The 23,474-nt window shown below is 43.5% G+C and overlaps 1 protein-coding gene across 1 annotated transcript in view; it reads left to right on the top strand.

Annotated features, from left to right (window-relative positions):
- Positions 1 to 23,474, top strand: part of LOC126184441 (glutamate receptor ionotropic, kainate glr-3-like) — a 109,283-nt gene that overhangs the window by 40,633 nt on the left and 45,176 nt on the right. The window contains exon 4 of the mRNA XM_049926831.1: positions 2,337 to 2,548. Coding sequence (XP_049782788.1) covers positions 2,337 to 2,548 — 212 coding nt within the window. The remainder of the gene's footprint in view (positions 1 to 2,336; positions 2,549 to 23,474) is intronic.

Raw genomic sequence — 23,474 nt, 5'->3', positions numbered from 1 at the left:
TGATGTCTGGATTGGTTGCGTTGTCTGGAGAAAACGCTTTCTCGACTTGAGTCTTGGTGTTTGATGTTCGCATCCAAACAGGGGGTGTCTCTGATCCGTCTCTTGCTTCTTTCTTTCCACTTCAGCTGGTGTTCTCCTTCGGATGTCTGGAGGTGCTACGCCCATGAGGTGGTACATTTTGTCAACAGGGGTTTGCCGCAAGCAGCCCGTTACAATTAGTCCTGTTTCATACAGGGCAATATTTACCTGTATGGCATGGCTGGAGTTCTGCCATACAGGTGCTGCATATTCAGCAGCGGAGAAGCGCAAAGCGAGGGCAGATGTGCGGAGGACCTGTGTGTGTGCTCCCCAGTTGTTGCCGGTCAGTTTCCTAATAATGTTGGTCCTCGCACTGACTTTCATTTTTGTATCTGCACAGTGGTCCTTGAAGGTGAGGGACTAGTCCAACTTCACGCCGAGGTACTTTGGGGTGTCACAGTGGGTCAGCTGTTGACATCTGCAGGTTATTCTCAGTTTCCCCCATGCCTCTCTGTTCCGTAAGTGGAATGCACACACTTGTGTTTTGGAGGGCTTTGGCTTCAGGTAGTTGCTATCGTAGTACACTACTGGCCATTAAAATTGCTACACCAAGAAGAAATGCAGATGATAAACGGGTATTCATTGGACAAATATATATTACTAGAAGTGACATGTGATTACATTTTCTCGCAATTTGGGTACATAGATCCTGAGAAATCAGTACCCAGAACAACCACTTCTGGCCGTAATAACGGCATTGATACGCCTCGGCATTGAGTCAAACAGAGCTTGGATGGCCTGTTCAGGTACAGCTGCCCATGCAGCTTTAACACGATACCACAGTTCATCAAGAGTAGTGACTGGCGTATTGTGACGAGCCAGTTGCTCGGCCACCATTGACCAGACGTTTTCAATTGGTGAGAGATCTGGAGAATGTGCTGGCCAGGGCAGCAGTCGAACATTTTCTGTATCCAGAAAGGCCCGTACAGGATCTGCAACATGCGGTCGTGCATTATTCTGCTGAAATGTAGGGTTTCGCAGGGATCGAATGAAGGTTAGAGCCACGGGTCGTAACACATCTGAAATGTAACGCCCACTGTTCAAAGTGCCGTCAATGCGAACAAGAGGTGACCGAGACATGTAACCAGTGGCACCCCATACCATCACGCCAGGTGATACGCCAGTATGGCGATGACCAATACACGCTACCAATGTGCGTTCACCGCGATGTCGCCAAACACGGATGCGACCATCATGATGCTGTAAGCAGAATATGGATTGATCCGAAAAAACGACGTTTTGCCATTCGTGCACCCAGGTTCGTCGTTGCATACACCATCACAGGCTCTCCTGTCTGTTATGCAGCGTCAAGGGTAACCGCAACCACGGTCTCCGAGCTGATAGTCCATGCTGCTGCAAACATCGTCTAACTGTTCGTGCAGATGGTTGTTTTCTTGCAAACATCCCCATCTGTTGACTCAGGGGTCGAGACGTGGCTGCACGATCCATTACAGCCATGCGGATAAGATGCCTGTCATGTCGACTGCTAGTGATACGAGGGCGTTGGGATCCAGCACGGTGTTCCGTATTACCCTCCTGAACCTACCGATTCCATATTGTGGTTACTGTCATTGGATCTCAACTAACGCGAGCAGCAATGTCGCGATACGATAAACCGCAATCGCCATATGTTACAATCCGACCTTTATCAAAGTCGGAGACGTGATGGTACCCATTTCTCCTTCTTACACGAGACATCACAACAACGTTTCACCAGGCAACGCCGGTCAACTGCTGCTTGTGTATGAGAAATGGGTTGGAAACTTTGCTGATGTCAGCACGTTGTAGGTGTCACCACCGGCGCCAACCTTGTGTGAATGCTCTGAAAAGCTAATCACTTGCATATCACAGCATCTTCTTCCTGTCGGTTAAATTTCGCGTCTGTACCACGCCATCTTCGTGGTGCAGCAATTTCAATAGCCGGTAGTGTAGTTAGATAATGCCTCAAGACTTATTGTGAGTTTTTTTCCACCTCCTCGGAAGTTCTACCTTGCGCGGCAAGTGCTGGTAGTACACATCCTGAGGCATCTATGAATTCTCAATTTGGCAATGGGAGGAAGTGGAGGGGGAGGGGGGAGGGAGGGCGGAGTGAAAAACTGTAGAGCGAAACCTAGGATCGAATACAGTATGACGATTGAAATGGGTGCAGGTTGTAGTAGTTATGCTGAGTTGAAATGCCTTGCACAGGATAGGCTAGCGTGGAGAGTTGCAGGGAACCAGTATTAAGACTGAGCTACACATCCCGTAACGTGCGGCAGGGACGGCGAACGACTCGTCGCAGCCGTCGTGGCGGCTGGTGGTGCTGCTCACGTTCATGCTATCGCTGCTGATGAACACGTACTACTCGGCCAGCATGACGGTGACGCTGCTGCTGCCGCCGCCCGTCATCTACCGCTCGCTGGCCGACATGGTGCGCGGGGACGTGCGCCTCGCCCTGCACAACACGCCGGACATGCTGCAGCTGCTGCAGGTATCTTATCTCCTAGCGTCGGCCCTAGCCGCGTTAACCAACTGCCGAAACAAGTTCCTAGGCAGTTGGAACAGCGATCAACCTAGGCTCCCCGCGAGACCGCTACGGTCGCAGGTTCGAATCCTGCCTCGGGCATGGATGTGTGTGATGTCCTTAGGTTAGTTAGGTTTACCTAGTTCTAAGTTCTAGGGGACTAATGACCTCAGAAGTTGAGTCCCCTAGTGCTCAGAGCCATTTGCACCATTTGAACCTAGGCTCCTGTCAAAAAAGTGAAGTACCTTCCTGTGTTGTTACCTGCTCTCCACGCACATCTTGGGTAGAAATATGGGGAAACATTCACGGTTTGATTTCATTAATAAACTTCAGTGACATCTGGTCTGATGCAGACGCGGAAATACCGGAATGAAAATTTAAACTGAAATCGATACTGAGTTCAATTTGTAATTTCTGAAAACAGACAAACAATAGTGCCTTCTTCTTTCTTTGTGACGAACCTATATGGTTCAAATGGCTCTGAGCACTATGTGACCCAACTTCTGAGGTCATCATTCCCCTAGAACTTAGAACTACTTAAACCTATCTAACCTAAGGACATCACACACACCCATGCCCGAGGCAGGATTCGAACCTGCAACCGTAGCGGTCGCGGGGTTCCAGACTGTAGCGCCTAGAACCGCTCGGCCACTCCGGCCGGCTACACGGTAAACATCGTGTCCCCTGTTATACGGGACTACCAAGAAAGAAAGAAGGAAGGAACATACAGCAGATGGATTAGGGTTTAATGTCACTTCTACAATGATGTCAATAGAGACGGAGCACAAGCTCGCGTTGTGTTGGGAAGGGGAAGGTAATCGACCGCCCTTTCAAAGGAACCATCCTTGTATTTGCCTTTGCCAGTTTAGGGAAATCACGGAAAACCAAAATCTGGATGACCGGCAAGGATTTGAACCAGCGTCCTCCCGAATGCGAGACCAATGTGCTAACCACTGCGCTAACCACTGAGCCATCTCGCTCGACGACAAGTACTACTATTTCTTTCAACAATATCGATGCAGCAACGTAATGTCCATAAGAACACTATGCGAATGGCACTGGCAACAGACTGAAAAATACCGCGTTTCAATTTAATCTTCACTTTTTTTTCTTAATGTACGTGGCGGATACACCGTTTCCCAAAAGATCACCGAAGTTAAGCACCTTCGGGTGTGACCACTACTTCGACGGATGAACGTCCGGATGCGCCGTGTGCTGTTGACAATTTTCCCCTTGAAACTTCCTGGCAGATTAAAACTGTGTGCCGGACCGAGACTCGAACTCGGGACCTTTGCCTTTCGCGGGCAAGTACTCTGTCGACTGAACTACCCGAGCCCGACTCACGCCCCGTCCTCACAGCTTTAATTCCGCCAGTAACTCGTCTCCTACCTTCCAAACTTCACAGAAGCTCTCCTGCGAACCTTGCAGAACTAGCACTCCTGAAAGAAAGGATACTGCGGAGACATGGCTTAGCCACAGCTTGGGGGATGTTTCTAGAATGAAATTTTCCCCTTGTCTTTCCGACAGAATGGCAGGAAGAGTGGTAATTTGAAGTCCTGACTCATCAGTCTTCGTGCCAATGTCCAGGATTAATTTCGCAATGTCTCGTGAAGTGAGGGCATACGACACTTTTGACGGTGATTCGCCCGCTGGATGGGGACATTAAGCTTGGTGGGGTCCCTTGGTGCTCTTGTAAAGTAGTAGGCTATGTGCCGGCACCAGGTTTCACCCTCACAATTCTCTCATTATCTCCAACACGAACAGGGCACTACACTACACACAAACCATTGGTCGCCTACACTTGACAGGGACACTTCCCCATGCAGCTCTCACACTTCGAGAAGAAAAGTTCCCTGCGGGCGCGGAGGACAGAAAAAGCTTTTCCAATTAGGCAGCTGAACCTGCCCTTCGGGGTCTCCCAGACATTCATGCCACACAATGTTACTACACTGAAGTGACGAAAGTCATTGGATAGCGATATGCACATGCACAGATGGCGGTAGTATCGCGTATACAAAATATAATAGGGTACGGATTAGCGGAGCTGTCATTTTTACTAGGGTGATTCAAATGAAAACGTTTCCGACGTCATTATGGCCACACAGCAGGAATTAACAGACTTTGAACGCGGAATGGTAGTAGGAGCTAGACGCTTGGAACATTCTACATATTTCGGAAATCGTAAGCAAATTCAATAATCCGAGATCCACAGTGTCACGAATTTCAGGCATTACCTCTCACCACGGACAATGCAGTGGCCCATGGAGTTCACTTAACAACCGAGAGCAGCGTCATTTGCCTACAGTTGTCAGTGCTAACAGACAAGCAATGCTATGTGAAATAACCTCAGAAATCAATGCGAGACGTACGACGAACGTATCCGTTAGGAAAGTGCGGCGAAATCTGGCGCTAATGGCGTATGGCAGCAGACGACTGACGCGAGTGCCTTTGCTACCAGCACGACATCGTCTGTGACGCCTCTCCTGGGCTGGACCCTAGACGACTGGAAAACTGTGGTCTGGGCAGATAACTCCCGATTACAATTAGTAAGAGCTGATGGTAGCGTTCGAGTGTTTTGCAGACCACACGAAGCCATGGACCCAGGTTATCAACAAGACACTCTGCAGGCTGGTGCTGGCTCCATAATGGTGTTGGCTGTGTTTAAATGAAATGGCCTGGGTCGTCTGGTTATGTTCGGCTACCTGGAGACCATTTACAGTCATTCGTGGACTTCAGGTTCCATAACAACAATGGAAGTTTTATAGATAACATTGCGCCATGTCACCAGGCCACAGTTGTTCGTGATTGGTCTGAAGAACACTCTGGATAATTCGAGCGAATGATTTGGCCACCCAGATTACCTGACATGAATCCTATCGAACATCGAGAGGTCAGTTCGGGCGCAACATCCTGCACCGGCAATACCTCCGCAATATCCTGTAGAACAAAGTGGCAATTATATCAAAACGTTGGAAACAGTCAAAATCTAAATGCAGCAGCCCATTACAAACAGTATTGTAAGGTGCTTAAAAAAGTTATTAGGAAGGCAAAAAGTATGTGGTATGCAGATAGAATAGCTAAGTCTCAGGATAAAATTAAAACCATATGGTCAGTCGTAAAGGAAGTGGCTGGTCTGAAGAGACAGGTCGAGGATACAGAATCAGTAATTAGTGGGAATGTCCGTGTTACTGATAAGTCGCATATATGTACAGTATTTAATAATCACTTTCTGAATATAGCAGGTGAACTAAATAGAAACCTAGTCCCAACAGGGAATCATATAGCGCTCGTGGAAAAAAGTGTTCCGAGACTGTTACCTGAAATGCTTCTCTATGATACTGACAAGAGGGAGATTGAGTTAATAATTAAATCACTAAAGACCAAGAACTCTCATGGATATGACGGGATATCTAGCAGAATACTGAAGTATTGTTCTATGTATGTTAGCCCAGTACTTAACCATATCTGTAACTTTTCCTTTAGGAGTGGTCGGTTTCCTGACCGATTAAAGTAGTCGGTAGTGAAGCCACTTTATAAAAAGAGACGGGGATGATGTTGACAATTATAGACCTATTTCTATGCCATCGGTGTTTGCTAAAGTTATCTAGAACGTTGTATATACAAGGTTACTGGAGCATTTAAATTCACATAACTTGCTGTCAAATGTACAGTTTGGTTTTAGAAATGGTTTAACAACTGAAACTGCTATATTCTCTTTTCTCTGCGAGGTTTTGGACGGATTAAATAAAAGGTTGCGAGCGCTAAGTGTTTTCTTTGATTTAACGAAGGCTTTTGACTGTGTTGACCACAAAATATTACTGCAGAAGTTGGACCATTATGGAGTAAGGGGAGTAGCTTACAATTGGTTCGCCTCTTACTTTAAGAACAGAAAGCAGAAGGTAATTCTCCGCAATATTGAGAGTGGTAGTGATGTTCAGTCCTAATGGGGCACTGTTAAGTGGGGCATTCCCCAAGGGTCGGTGCTGGGGCTACTGCTGTTTCTTATTTATATAAATGATATGCCTTCTAGTATTATACGTGATTCAAAAATATTTCTGTTTGCTGATGACACCAGCTTGGTAGTGAAGGATCTTGTGTGTAATATTGAAACATTATCAAATAATGTAGTTCATGAAATAAGTTCGTGGCTTGTGGAAAATAATTTGATGCTAAATCACATTAAGACTCAGTTTTTACAGTTTCTAACTCACAATTCAACAAGAACCGATATTTTGATCAAGCAGAATGGGCATATTATAAGCGAGACGGAACAGTTCAAGTTCCTAGGCGTTCGGATAGATAGTAAGCTGTTGTGGAAAGCCCATGTTCAGGATCTTGTTCAGAATCTAAATGCTGCTTTATTTACCATTAGAACAGTATCTGAAATAAGTGACATTTCAACACGAAAAGTAGTCTACTTCGCATATTTTCATCGCTTATGTAATATGGTATTATTTTTTTTTTTGGGTAATTCTTCTGATTCAAAAAGGGTATTTTTGGCTCAAAAACGGGCTGTTCGAGCTATATGTGGTGTAAGTTCGAGAACCTCTCGTCGACCCCTATTCAATAGTCTGGGAATTCTGACATTGCCCTCACAGTATATATTTTCTTCAATGTCGTTTGTTGTTAGCAATATTAGCTTATTCCCAAGAGTTAGCAGCTTTCACTCAGTTAATACGAGGCAGAAATCCAATCTGCATGTGGAATGCACTTCCTTGACTCTTGTGCAGAAAGGAGTGCACTATTCTGCTGCATCCATTTTCAAGAAGCTACCACAAGAACTCAAAAATCTTAGCAGTAGCCCAAACTCTTTTAAGTCTAAACTGAAGAGTTTTTTCATGGCTCACTACTTCTATTCTGTCGAGGAGCTCCTGGAAGAGCTGAAAAATTAAGCAAACTCCAGTGTTACATTGTTGATTTTCTTTATTTAAACTTACGAATTGTCGCCTGAATACGTTTCTTGTATTTCATTTTATCTGTTTCTATTATCGTGTTATAATTTCATGTATTGACTCGTTCCATGACCATGGAGACTTCTCCTTAATTTGGTCCCACGGGACAATAAATAAATAAATTATGGACGGCTATAGCGGCAGCATAGCTCAATATTTCTGCAAGGGACTTCGAACGACTTGTAGAGTCCATGCCACGTCGAACTGCTGCACTACGATGGGAAAAGGAGGTCCGACACGATATTAGTTGGTGTCCCATGACTTTTGTCAACTCAATGTACATACACTACCCTCCATAAGTTTGGAAACAACTAGTAATTATAGACAATGGAAAGGAAATGCAGTATAAAAATGCATTTTGTTGTTTTCCAAATGTTTATTAAGCTCAAATAATACACAGGAAGATGCAACAATTAAATTTCCATTCCTCAAAATAGCCACGCTTTGCTTTCATCACTGCCTTGCACACTCTCGGCATGCGCTGCGTCAGTTTTTCCAAGGTTTCAGTTGCAATTAATCTCCGTTCTTGCTGCAGGACCTCCCACAATTGTCACCCACTCATGATTTTCCGTTTTCGGATCCTCCTGCCCAATTCATCCCATAGCAGCTCGATTGGGTTACAGTCAGGGGATTGGGGCGGCCATTCCATGTTTTTCAGTATTTTACGAACCTTTAGAGACTTCACATATTTCTGTCACAAGTGAGACGTATGTTTCGGGTCGTTGTCTTGCAGCAAGACAAACCCTTTCCTAATCAGACGCAAACCAGATGTCTTAGCATGTCGCTGGAGAATGACATGATAATCCTTTTGGTTCATTTCGCCATTATTTTCACCAAATCTCCGACTTTATTCCCTCCAAAGGATCCCCATACCATCACAGAACCCCCTCCATGCTTTACAGTTGGAATTACGCACGAAGGCTTCAAGCTTTCATGGGGTAAACGGCGTACAAATTGACGGCGTTTACTTCCAAATATTTCGAACTTGGATTCAACAGTGAATAAGACTCTTTCCCAATCCCCCGCTGTCCAATGTTGGTGTGTCTTAGCCCACTGAACCCTTTTCTTCTTGTTAACAGGCTGCAACAGTGGTTTCCTTGTTGCTACATGACCTCGGAGGTTGTTGTCTGCCAGGCGTCGTCTCACTGTTGACTCACTCACCGGTGTATCCCTCGTTGCGTTTAGTTCAGCAGTCACTTCACGGACAGTTTTTAATCTGTTACGTTTCCTGGTCAGGTCACTACCAAATACTTTTCCTGGCGTTCTGATATTTTCCTGGGTGCTCCTGAGCGAGGACGATCTGCATAGGAGCCTGTTTCTCGATGCCGGTGTATGGTTTTGACAACTCCACTGATGGAAATCATCAGTTTCTTTGCTATTTGTCGGACACTAATGCCTTCTTCGTGCAAAGTGATTATCATTTCCCGTTATTCATGAGGAATGTGGCACTTTTGGGCCATTTTCAATTACTTTCGCGGCATGTTATACCTTCATGCAAACGCAACTACAAGTGAATAGAAATGTAACAACGTACCTCTACATAGTCATGCGGTCTACTCGCGCCACTGGCGTGTTTAGTAGAACTGCTTGGACAGGTAACGTCGGTTTACATAAAACGGAGCAATACTAGTATGTTCCAATATGTATTTATATGTACAATAATTAAGTGTACAATACTGTACGTGTCATTATTAACCGTAATTTGAGCTTGCTATTCCGTATTCTAACTAATAACTCACATAGATCACTTCCATCTTGCTCCGTTGTAATACGCAGCATGGCGTTTCCAAACTTATGGAGGGCAGTGTATGTCAGATGATATTTTAGGTTTTGACGTGCACTAAAAGACAATTATTTCTACCTGATTATGGCCATAAGACTGAAACTACAATAGTGGATTGTTCAAATAAAGAATTTTTTTACCGTCAAAGGCGACCATGATGTATTTTACAAAATTTTTCATGACTGTAAATACCTGTCCACATGTTCTACGATCACAAAAAATAAATGCATCAATCTCATTTTGTAGATGAGCAGGGCGTATCTGACTGGCTTGTGGAAGACCTGGATCGTTCCCTTAGATTTACCCAATAATTCGAGTGGTGATATGAGGAACCTAAGTTGACTGACTAAAAATATGGACATGTCCATAGAAAACTTTCCAGAACACAAGGGGTGAGATCTCCATTTTGTGGGACACTTCAGTGAGAGGCTTCATGAAACAAACTTTGCTGTTGGTCCTGATGTAAGGCGTTGGAACTACAGCTCACAGATCACTGAAGACTCTGCTTCTGCGTGCAGTAACAGCAAAAGGGAGGCATTGCTGGAACGTCGAAGGTCCACTCCTGTCCCTGAGAGCAAACACACATCTGCAGTAGCTACCTTCACGCTCACTGGTCGGACATTCTATATGCTGACCCCTGTGCGCTATCAACAGTCCGATCATCACCTGGTAATAACATGCTCTTAAGCACTTCTGTTACAGTCCACCCGACAAAGCACTATTTTCCTCAAATTCATAACAACTACAATCTAGGGAAACTAATCTGGCATATTTTCAGTATTAGTAGGAACATGTTACTGCATTTTATTTTAATCTAACAGCTGAAAGACGTGGACTGTTTCGTAATTTTATTTATAAGTGAATATCTTTACCAAGGCTGGGAATCGAACCGTGGTGTGCTGCTTACTAGGCAGGTGCGTTAGCCACTAAGCCACTTTGGCACAGCAGTTCACACAACTCATGGATTATCCTGGTATGCGGGCCCTCCTCGATCCAAATTCCCTCTGCCGCCCCCTTACATACAGACAGAATTGCCGAGGCTACCCTTGTTCTGGAATAGCACATAAGCATCGAACATAAATAGGGAATCCAGCCTGAAACCCAGGTGCAGGTTCTTATACAAATGGAATGACACTGTTTCAGATACTTTACTGGTCTCGTACGGATATGATTTTATTTAAACAGAGTGAAGCAGCGAGTGAAATTTTGTACCAAGGCCAGGAATTGATCCCGTGTCCCCTGCTTACTAGGCAGGTGCGTTAGCCTCTAAGCCACGTTGGCACAATAGTTCACACAACTATACGAATTATCCTGGCACACCTCCCTCCTCAGCCAAAATTCTCACTGTCGCCCAAACCTACTTCAGACTGAAACCTAGATGCAAGTACTTATACAAATGAAATGACACAATTTCAGAGACTTTACTGGTCTCATACAGATTCGACATTAGGCTGTTGTCCCCAGCGGGGTGCTGGGACAGGGGCGGCTGGCGGCGGTCAGCCACCTTGTTTATGCAAGTTGCCTTGACAGCCTGATAAGGTGAGGACAAGCTAGGTGGCCCTCTGTGGCGTTGACGGAAGTACGTCGGATCCACATCTAATGCAAGGCCCTTAGAGACTGATTAGAATGTCAGGCAAAAAAATGGTTCAAATGGCTCTGACCACTATGCGACGTAACTTCTGAGGTCATCAGTCGCCTAGAACGTAGAACTAATTAAACCTAACTAACCTAAGGACATCACACACATCCATGGCCGAGGTAGGATTCGAACCTGTGACCGCAGCTGTCGCTCGGCTCCAGACTATAGCGCTTAGAACCGCACGGCCACTCCGGCCGGAGTGTCAGGTAATGACACCCACTGGGCATTTGGCTCCTGCCATGTACTCATCTGAGCAACTGCTGCTTTGTGCTACACCATAAAGGTACACAGTCAACCACTCATAGCAGGATGCTGCGTTGCTGGGTGCAGTGCAAGCCCTATTGTTGTGCAAAGTTGCAGTGGCACGTAAAGTGCCCTCCGCCACACACCGTTGGGTGGCTTGCGGAGAATAAATGTAGATGTATATGTAGATGTAGTATGTTGGTGGCTGACCAGTAAATCACTTGGCTGGTTTGCAAGTGACCGCCTGAAGCTTGCTGATGTTTGGTTTGGTGCTCAATTGCACAGTCATCAGCGCTCATACAAAGTCCCAGTTTTTACACACTCCAGTTTTTTTACACAGTCCAATCCAGCCACCGTCAAAAATGATGATGATGAAATGATGAGGAGTCAGGGATTTTCTCTGCCTCGTGATGACTGGGTGTTATGTGATGTCCTTAGGTTAGTTAGGTTTAAGTAGTTCTAAGTTCTAGGGGACTGATGACCATAGATGTTAAGTCCCATAGTGCTCAGAGCCATTTGAACCATTTTGAAGCATTTGAAATGATGAGGACAACACAAATACCTGGTCCCCGGGCAGAGAAAATCCCCAACCCGCCCAGGAATCGAACCTGGGACCCTGTGATCCAATTAGGCCACAATAGTATGAATTGTTGCGGCACCAGCTCCAGGTCGCACTTTCCAACCAGTTAAGGTGCATGCAGGAAAGTCGGCTGTGAAACCTGATGCTTCATGGTAAAATAATGCTAACATAGCATTCTTCAATGCAGCAGTCTGCTGTAGCAATGGGCTGGGGTTCTACATGACATGGCACAATTCTACGCTTCCACAGACACCTACATGATTGGGAGCAGGCTCCTTTCACAACGTGGGCGGCCAGAGAGACTGAATGTTCCCTGTTCAACCATTAACGGCATTTGTTCTTGTAGATCACACTCCCACCAGAAACTTCAACCTCTCCAAGCAGTGTCATAATCTACGTGAAGCCACTGGCCTGCAAGCCACTAGCTAGACCTGATGGTGACAGGTCATGAGCTGGTGCTGCCGAGTGGCGGCCACTCCCAGGATGTCACTGTGTGACAGTCTGAGAGACTCCAAGGATCCTGGGTTCAGCACAGAGTATCTGCACACATATGGCTGGCTACTTGGAACTACCTGCAGTCCAGCATAAACTCATAGGCTGCCAGGCTGACACCATCCTTGCGTCAGCAACGCCATTTCACCAACAAACTACAATCCCATTGTGATAACATCTCAAAAAAATGGTTCAAATGGCTCTGAGCACTATGGGACTTAACATCTATGGTCATCAGTCCCCTAGAACTTAGAACTACTTAAACCTAACTAACCTAAGGACAGCACACAACACCCAGCCATCACGAGGCAGAGAAAATCCCTGACCCCGCCGGGAATCGAACCCGGGAACCCGGGCGTGGGAAGCGAGAACGCTACCGCACGACCACGAGAGATAACATCTCGCTGCCACGTGTGCATGTGAACTGCCCCAAGAACGTGTGTGTTGGCATTTTATGCTGAGGTACTCTGCTGCTGCTTCAATGACGACACACCGCCTGGACATAGACATTGACATTTTCTATGGTAGCAATGCTGAATAAAAACATGTTGATATTGAATGGGCTCTCTTGGCTGCCAACATTAAGATTTTGGTGTCAGAAAAGCCAGTACCAATGACTGAAATTGCAGACCAATGATCTGCAGCATTACTTCAACACGGCCGGCCGCTGTGGCCGAGCAGTTCTAAGCGCTTCAGTCCGGAACCGCGCGACTGCTACGGTCGGAGGTTCGATTCCTGCCTCGGGCATGGACGTGTGTGATATCCTTAGGTTAGTTAGGTTTAAGTAGTTCTGAGTTCTAGGGGACTGATGACCTCAGATGTGTCAGGTCCCATAGTGCTCAGACCCATTTGAACCATTTTTGAACTTCAACACGATGAGCGGAAATGAACTATTTTTTATGTGATGAGGTTGTACGTGCAACGTCTAATCGCCTGGCTTGGCGGGCTGGATGGAAACCTCAAGTGTTGAAAGAGGAATCAGTTTGGCGTCTTGGGACATATTTTTCGGCTTCCAGTGACAGTAACAGGAACTACAGCTCTGAAGTTCTCCTGTATTTACCCAATAACTCTTTCGAAATATTGCCAGCGACAAACCTAGACAGCCTGAATAAAATCCTATATACCGCAAAAATTTTCTCGACAAGCTAATAGCCACACAGTGTGGGTGTATTAGCATGGAACATATTTTCCAGCTCATACAACAACATCACAGCTGGTGCCAGTGCCAGGCCATGATAATGGGAATCCTGTCCTCAGTAACTGTCTTAATCCTGGTCCTTGTTTGTGTAGTGTGTCTCCACGTCGCCAGAGAGGCATCCACCCAATCAAACTTGAGTCCTCCTGCCTCGGGCATGGACGTGTGTGATGTCCTTAGGTTAGTTAGGTTTAAGTAGTTCTAAGTTCTAGGGGACTGATGACCACAGATGTTAAGTCCCATAGGGCTCAGAGCCATTTGAACCAAACTTCAGTCCATTACCTACCTAGTCAGCCAGTCGACCAAACGTTCAGTGTGAATTTAACAGTCACCATACACCATGTAATGGAATACGCAAGGAAGAAGATAGACCACATAAAAAGAGTAAATATCGATGCGAGAGAGAACGAATCACGCGTCTAAGGGGAAAATCTAGACACGATAGCATTACATTATTGAAATTTGGGGACCGAATTCTTCTAAGAGAGAGGAAATGTTGCAGCATCAACTGCCTGCGTGATCCTGCCACTGAGTGCTAAAATAATGCCGCGGTAGTATTCTACAGTGCAGCATTCTTCCATATCAGTAGACTGGGTTTGGACATGCCTTGCACAACGCTCACTTCCACGCTTAGGGGCGGGGCTGCAGTTCCTTGTCGCAACATAGCTGTCCAGGATGACCATAAATGTTCCCTGCTCAGCCATTAACTGCACTTGTTCTCGGACTTCCGACTCCTGCTGATGCCGTGACTGTCACCACGTCAGCCGACTATCTAGTGTGAGGTCGAACTACTCCAACCTCACGAGGTAGCGTTATCAGTTAGACGAAACTGCTGGTCTGTAAGCTGCCAGCCAGACATGATGGTTCCAGGTGTCGGGTTGGATGGTTGGTTGGTTGATTTGGCGGAGGGGACCAAACAGCAAGGTCATCGGTCTCATCGGATTAGGGAAGGATGGGGAGGAAATCGGCCGAACCCTTTTAAAGAAACCATCCCGGCATTTGCCTGAAGCGATTTAGAAAAATCACGGAAAACCTAAATCAGGATGGATGGATGCGGGTTTGATCTGTCATCCTCCAGAATGCGAGTCCAGTGTACTAATCACTGCGCCACCTGGGTGTCGAGTCAGTGCTGTTGAGTGGAGGTCACTTTCAAGGTATCATCGTCTGGCACTCCGAGCAACTTCAAGGGTTCTGTGTTCAGTGCAAGACGTCTGCACACCTAACTGACTGCTCGGAGCTACCTGCAGTCCAGCATAAACTCTGAGGCTGCCAGTCTGAAGCAACACAGCCTGATTGCAAGCTTACGCGCACTTTGATGACGTCACGCACAGATGGCCGAATCTGTATCGGATCTGCGCTGTGACCCGTACTGCAGCTACGCGACTTTCTTTTAAGCATCTTAGAGCAGATTCTACCTCATTGTTTCCATTCTTTTTCCTCCGAAATGACGTTGTCATTAAATTAGAAAAGTTTATACCACTACGCAAATAACTGAATAAAACTGCTTCTTTCTCACTCGACCAGGGATTTACTTTTCCTTGAAATAAAAAATTAGTGGTATGCAACAAGAAACAGACGTTTCCCATTTGAAATCAAGTAATAAGGCTCCTGCAGAATACAAGAAATTATTTTCCGGTTTTTTAGCAAATTTTGTTCTCCACCTATATGCCTACTTCAAAATGTGCTGTCAGCACACGACACCCATATCATTCGACGGAATGGAGCACCTACTGAGACAATGTTCATTAAATCAAAAAACACGATAAAGTTCTTTTACGTCCCCGATTTCCCAGGCTAGTAGGAACCATAATCACTAAACATTTGTGTCTCTTCTATATCCTTTACAAAATACTGTCAGAAAGTCCGATTAATTTGATGATAAGACATTTATTTTGAAATAATTCTGCTTCCTGTATTGATTGATTTGTAAAACACTGAAATCATTAAAATAAGTTTCTGATTTAAGTTCCAAATTATTTCATAAATAGCTATACTTGTATAATTCATCGAAATTATTCTGAAGATATTCGAGCAACTGGCTAAAATAATTCTTAAGCTCTTTGAAAGAAAAATCCTGGAAACTCTAAATGGTGGTGGGAATGATAAGGAATACTCAACATTTGAGTCACAGAGTGAATGAAAATTTGCTCTTAAGCTCGAAAAAGGAGCAAGACAATGTGAATCAGTAAGCCATCATAAAAAATCAGACAAATACATAGCAGATACAGCAGTGCAGCACAAGATACTCAGATACTTGTCTCACTGTAGAAACAAAGCTGTTTCTTTTTATCAGAACACTATTAAGACAAAATATTTTGTTTCTTGAATGCTAGAAACACAAATGTGGTTAAAAATCATGGAAAAAGTTTAGTTTGTCACCACCATATAATCAATCTGGATCAAGAAATAACTACATAATGTCTTGTAATTCATCCAAAACTCATACAGATACTAGAATGGGATTACTTAATATTGGTTCACCACAAAAAACCAGTGATGTCACACTCAGCCATGAGCACACGCTGTATAGATTGACAGGTAAGTTATTCATAAAAGTCATACAAATTTCATAGTGAGGCACATTGATAACTGAAAGAATTTGTGCACATAATACAACGCAAACTTAACTGCCTTAAAACTACGCTTACCTATTAACTGAGATAAACTTGAAATTTTATGTTGACTTACATATTAATCCGCTGAATTCACACTTTCATTCGTGGCTCTCTAAAGTCGTGCTGCTTCCAGACGTATTCGCATTACATCAAGCGACTTTTAAAAAGCTAGTTGCGATGACAGGGAAGACGGACAACCAAAAAATACCGATAAATGCATCGTTCTTTTATCCTCGGTTATCTGATATTGCCAGAGTATCTTGTTGTCTAAACCATACTTCCCAATTGTAAATGTTTGTGACAAATTTGTAACAGCATAAGACCAGTTAGTATATAAATATCCTTTGTCAAAATAGTTACGTTAATGATGACCATTCTACAGCCAGTTTTGTATTACTTTTGTGGGAAACAGTGTGGAATTAAGAGACAAATGATCTTGGTGCATACATATAACTACTTCTAAAAGCAATTGACAAATGTAGTGCAGCGAGAACTGTCATGTCCTGCCCACTCGTCTCTTATAGGGTGCCTAAAAGGATGCTGCTTTCTCGGATAGCTATAGAACAATTCAAGCAAATAACGTTAACGGTTTTTATTACAATAAAGTAGATTGACAACACTTAACTTTGGTTTACAATGTCATGTCGCAAGCTATTGGCGACATGCAAATAATTAATGTCTTTTGCTATATAGAATGTCCATCCAGTAATGGATATGGATTGTGGTGCGGTCCTAGTCAGTGAACTATTGGCTGACGTCATCTCACAGCCTTCTCTGCTCTTGCGGTCTTCATCTTCATATCGGCACATGTCGTTACGCCAGAACAAGAACTAATAACACTTTATAAATTTGTCCTCATTTACTTACCCTTGAACGATGTGTAAGCACAAACTACTTTCTGGGTGTTGCAATGATCCTCCGATTTCTCAGATCCTCACATGTGGGATATCAGAGCGTGTGCATTTTCAGTCCTTGTTGGGATTTATAATTTCCCTGGTTATACTGAATCCAGTATTTGTATCCCACATTTTGATCAAGAACTGCACGTGTATTTTGTATGAATTATAACACCTGCAAGTGGTAAATACTTTCAACACAGCACGCTCGCAAACTGAAAGTTCGTATTACATATATCTAACAATTAGTGAGTTGAGGTTCCAATGTGGCCTCTGTGCGCAGGCCTTGTGTATCTAGAAGGCTGTGGCTGACACCATCCACGTGTCAGCAGGGCAGCTTCACCGGCCACCGCCATCCCGTTATGGCAACAACACACTACCCCAGGGTACATACGCGCTGGCGAACCGCTGGATTCACCTCTGGAACACTTCTTCGTGATGTCACTGTGACTGATAGAGCTCCTATATAACACTCTGGATCGTCGGCCATGTTTTCCCCATCTCTGAGGATTCAGTGGTGTTTACCTTGTGCGTGGTTACCTATGCACGAAACTTGTTACAGTATTTCTTATAAAATATTTGATATAGCATGTATGAAGTGAACCAGAGAGTAATTAATGCTTATAAAGTTGTTTAGAATGCCCTCTTAATATAACAGAAAAATTGAAATGTAATATTACACGGCTATAGAAACGTAGGCTCGGAACTTGTGTAATACTTTGTAAATATCAAATGTAATGAATTAAGAACTCGGTACCATTGTCTTCAAATATGGGTGCTATACAGTAACAACTTGTGGCTATTTATTGGTTTTTCTTGTATATAGCTACTTGCAAAAGAGGTGTTTATTTTTTATTCTAAAGGAGGTACTTTAAGAAATGCCGCACTTTTTATTTTACAGAGGTGGGGGAAAGTATAGTTTCATCTTACAAGGAACGAATTTTTATTAATAATTTCATCTATCATTTAACCAGTATTCATTTTATGTACTTCATGATAGGTTTGTTGCCTGTTGACTTACGGTAAAAACTATATTCCTTGAAGGTTATGTTGCTTGTGCAGGTTTGGTCACAATGATCAATCTGCTATAAAAATATGTGAATTATCATTAGTTCTATCATGCCTATATAAGAGATAGGGTTAAGTATAAGTCAGTTTATGTATGTATGTTTATGATAAGTCATGAAAAATACCCCTCTCCACTTTTCCAATTGCGAAAATATCTCAGGAATCGAAAAATTCTGAAACGAACTGCTTCAGTACAGTCTTCGACTAGGAAGAAACGCAGTTGCATACAATTGGTTTCATGTTTATAACTACTTTTATTAACTTATATTTACAATACACAACTGAGCACTAGGTGGTTCCCAGTTGTCCGTCCGGCAGTCTACATTCATCTTTTGCTTCATTCAGGGTCACTAGGAAATATAAACATGCGAAAACCAGTTTTTCAATAGTTACTGCAGTTCACAGCTGAGCAGCCACCCATACAGGGTTAATACAAATGATTGAAGCGATTTCACAGCTCTACAATAACTTTATTATTTGAGATATTTTCAAAATGCTTTGCACACACATACTGAAACTCAAAAAAATTTTTTAGGCATTCACAAATGTTCGATATGTGCCCCTTTAGTGATTCGGCAGACATCAAGCCGATAATCAAGTTCCTCCCACACTCGGCGCAGCATGTCCCAATCAATGAGTTCGAAAGCATCGTTGATGCGAGCTCGCAGTTCTGGCACGTTTCTTGGTAGAGGAGGTTTAAACACTGAATCTTTCACATAATCCCACAGAAAGAAATCGCATGGGGTTAAGTCGGGAGAGCGTGGAGGCCATGACATGAATTGCTGATCATGATCTCCACCACGACCGATCCATCGGTTTTCCAATCTCCTGTTTAAGAAATGCCGAAAATCATGATGAAAGTGCGGTGGAGCACCATCCTGTTGAAAGATGAAGTCGGCGCTGTCGGTCTCCAGTTGTGGCATGAGCCAATTTTCCGCGGGCTACGCGTGAAACTTGCCCGCACGCGTTCAACCGTTTCTTCGCTCACTGCAGGCCGACCCTTTGATTTCCCCTTACAGAGGCATCCAGAAGCTTTAAACTGCGCATACCATCGCCGAATGGAGTTAGCAGTTGGTGTATCTTTGTTGAACTTCATCCTGAAGTGTCGTTGCACTGTTATGACTGACTGATGTGAGTGCATTTCAAGCACGGCATACGCTTTCTCGGCTCCTGTCGCATTTTGTCTCACTGCGCTCTCGAGCGCTCTGACGGCAGAAACCTGAAGTGCGGCTTCAGCCGAACAAAACTTTATGAGTTTTTCTACGTATCTGTAGTGTGTCGTGACCATATGTCAATGAATGGAGTTACAGTGAATTTATGAAATCGCTTCAATCATTTGTAATAGCCCTGTATTTACGACGAATTCTTCAATCCATCTAATTAGACATATTCATTTGCATCGTGACTCGTATGTAAACAAATACGTATATCCTATAATTTGGGGAAAACATGGCGAGCAGTGGAGCTCAGGTTGCAGGAATCATAGTGTGGGGTGCATGCGCAGTTTCGACCGTCGAGGACGTCTATCGACTTTGGTGGTCGTATCGAGTTTGAGCGTGGTGGGCCTCCTGTAGAACGGTCCGGTCATCCACCTTGTGTTTACGGAGAGGGATTACCACGGTGGGCCCACAGTCTCACCGTTTCACTTGGGAGTCGGCAGCATCTTAGTGTTGGTACGTGCCGCCACCTAGGGAACGTTTCTGTAATAGAAGTTTACCGATATGAAATAAAATGACTGGTTGCTATTTTCAATATCTAATTATGTATAAGCACGAAAGTAACGTGTGGATAACAAAGTTATGTTCTTTTCAGAAATCATCTACAAATACCCAGTCATTATGTGTGCCTCATTAATACTGAAAAATTGGAATGGGTTTATTGTCCACATACCATCTTCCCTCATCTTACTAGTTTTAACCTGTTTATTGACTTCGTTTTAATTGACCAGTTTATTCATTTGATGACCATATAAGTAACGTAATTATGTATAGTTACATACACAAAATTATACGTTATTTGCACACCAGACTAATATATGTAGCGCTACCATAACTCTTCTGAAGCCATTAAAAATTGTAAATAGAGAGTGTCGTTGTGACTGCGTTAACGATTCTTGCCAGTGAATTAGAGTAGCGACTAATACCTTCAAGTGGTGCATTCACGGAAATTTTGCAAACTATTCTTGTTTTTTCTTTCTTTAAAAGCGAGAACCTGCAACTTCATACTCGTTATTTACCGGGTGATCAAAAAGTCAGTATAAATTTGAAAACTGAATAAATCACGGAATAGTGTAGATAGAGAGGTACAAATTGACACAAATGCTTGGAATGACATGGGGTTTTATTAGAACCAAAAAAATACAAAAGTTCAAAAAATGTCCGACAGGTGGCGCTTCATCTGATCAGAATAGCAATAATTAGCATATCAGAGTAAAACAAAGCAAAGATGATGTTCTTTATAGGAAATGCTCAATATGTCCACCATCATTCCTCAGCAATAGCTGTAGTCGAGGAATAATGTTGTGAACAGCACTGTAAAGCATATCCGGAGTTATGGTGATGCATTGGCGTCGGATGTTGTCGTTCAGCATCCCTAGAGATGTCGGTCGATCACGATACACGTCCGACTTCAGGTAACCCCAAAGCCAATAATCGCACGGACTGAGGTCTGGGGACCTGGGAGGCCAAGCATGACGAAAGTGGCAGCTGAGCACATGATCATCACCAAACGACGCGTGCAAGACATCTTTCACGCGTCTAGCAATACTTTTTTTTGTTCTAATAAAAACCCATGTCATTCCAAGCATGTGTGTCAATTTTAACCTCTCTATCTACATTATTCTGTGGTTTATTAAGTTTTCAAATTTATACTGACTTATTGATCACCCGGTACATACCATGATTATGTATTACGAAAAGTGTTGTTGTTGTTGATGTTTCTTCAGTACAGAGACTGGTTTGATGCAGCTCTCCATGCTACAATATCCTGTGCGAGCTTCTTCATCTCCAAGTAACTGTTGCAGCCTACATCCTTCTGAATCTGCTTTGTGTATTCATCTCTTGGTCTCCCACTACGATTTTTTCCCCCACATTGCCCTCCAGTACTAAACTGGTGATCCCTTGATGCCTCATAATGTGCCCTACCAACCGATCCCTTCTTCTAGTTAAGTTGTGCCACAAATTCCTCTTCTCCCCAATTATATTCAGTACCCCCTCGTTAGGTACCTGATCTAACTATCTAACCTTCAGCATTCTTCTGTAACACCACATTTCGAAAGCTTCTTTTCTCTTCTTGTCTAAACAATTTATTGTCCCTGTTTCATTTCCATATATGGCTACACTCCATACAAATACTTTCAGAAAAGGCTTCCTGACACTTAAATCTATACTCGATGTTAACAAATTTCACTTTTTTATAAACGCTTTCCTTGCCATTGCCAGTCTGCATTTTATATCCGCTCTACTTTGACCATCATCAGTTATTTTGCTCCCCAAATAGCAAAACTCATCTACTACTTTAAGTGTGTCATTTCCTAATCTAATTCCCTCAGCATCACCTGATTCAATTCGACCACATTTAATCATCCTCGTTTTTCTTTTGTTGATGTTCATCTTATATCCTCCTTACAAGACACTGTCCATTCTGTTCAACTGCTCTTCCAGGTCCCTTGCTGTCTCTGACAGAATTACAATGTCATCGGCAAACCTCAAGGTTTTTATTTCTTCTCCATGGATTTTAATTGCCACTTCCAATTTTTCTTTTGTTCCCTATACTGCTTGCTCAATATACAGATTGAATAACATCGGTGATAGGCTACAACCCTGTCTCACTCCCTTCCCAACCACTGCTTCCCTTTCATGCCCCTCGACTCTTATAACTGCCATCTTGTTTCTGTACAAATAGTAATCAGCCTTTCGCTCCCTGTATTGGACCTCTGCCACCTTCAGAATTTGAATGAGGGTATTCCAGTTAACATTGTCAAAAGCCTTCTCTAAGTTTACAAATGCTAAAAATGTAGGTTTAACCTTCCTTAATCTATTTTCTACGATAAGTCGTAGGGCCAGCATTGCCTCACGTGTTCCTAGATATCTACGGAAACCAAACTGATCTTCCCCGAGGTCGGCTACTACCAATTTTTCCATTCGCCTGTAAAGAAATAGTGCTATTATTTTGCAGCCGTGATTTATTAAACTGATAGTTCGGTTATTTTCACACCTGTCAACACCTGTTTTATTTGGGAGTGGAATTATTATATTCTTCTTTAAGTCTGAGGGTATTTCGCCTGTCTCATACATCTTGCTCACCAGGTGGTAGAGTTTTGTCAGGGCTGGCTCTCACATTGCTATCAGTAGTTCTAATGGAATGTTACTTACTCCCGGGGCCTTGTTTCGGCTTAGGACTTTCAGTGCTATGTCAAATTCTTCACACAGTATCTTATCTCCCATTTCATCTTCATCTACGTCCTCTTCCATTTCCATAATATCAACCTCAAGTACATCGCCCTCTATAGACATAGATCCTCTATGTACTCCTTCCACCTTTCTGCTTCCCCTTCTTTGCTTTGAACTGGCTTTCCATCTGAGCTCTTAATATTCATACAAGTGGTTCTCTTCTCTACAAAGGTCTCTTTAATTTTCCTGTAGGCATTACCTATCTTACCCCTAGTGATATATGCCTCTATATCCTTACATTTGTCCTCTAGCCATCCCTGCTTAGCCATTTTGCACTTCCTGTCTATCTCATTTTTGAGACGTTTGTATTCCTTGTTGCCTGCTTCATTCACTGCATTTTTATATTTTTTCCTTTCGTCAATTAAATTCAATATCTCTTCTGTTACCCAAGGATTTCTGCTAGCCCTTGTCGTTTTAGCTATTTGATTCTCTGCTGCCTTCACTAATTCATCCCTCAAAGCATCTCATTCTTCTTCTACTGTATTTCTTTCCCCCATTCTCGTCAATCGTTCACTAATGCTCTCTCTGTAACTCTACATCCTCTCTGTCTTTCAGTTTATCGAGGTCCCATCTCCTTAAATTCCCACCTTTTTGCAGCTTCTTCAGTTTTAATCTACAGTTCGTAACCAATAGATTGTGGTCAGAGTCCACATCTGCCCATGGAAATGTCATACAGTCTAAAACTTGGTTCCTAAGTCTCTGCCTTACCATTATATAATCTATCTGAAACCTTCCAGTGTCTCCAGGCCTAGTTACGTTTTGTGTAAAATTCTACCAGGCGGCTTCCTCTTTCATTCCTTAACCCCATTCCATATTCACCTACTAACTTTCCCTTTCTTCCTTTTCCTACTACCGATTTCCAGTCCACCAGGACTATTAAATTTTCTTCTCCCTTCATATCTGAATAATTTCTTTTATATCGTCATACATTTCACCAATCTCTCCGTCATCTGCGGAGCTAGGTGTCGTATAAGCTTTT

This window comes from Schistocerca cancellata, chromosome 4, assembly GCF_023864275.1.
Source record: "Schistocerca cancellata isolate TAMUIC-IGC-003103 chromosome 4, iqSchCanc2.1, whole genome shotgun sequence".
Lineage (NCBI taxonomy): Eukaryota > Metazoa > Arthropoda > Insecta > Orthoptera > Acrididae > Schistocerca > Schistocerca cancellata.
This window is presented reverse-complemented; position numbering and strand designations above follow the sequence as displayed.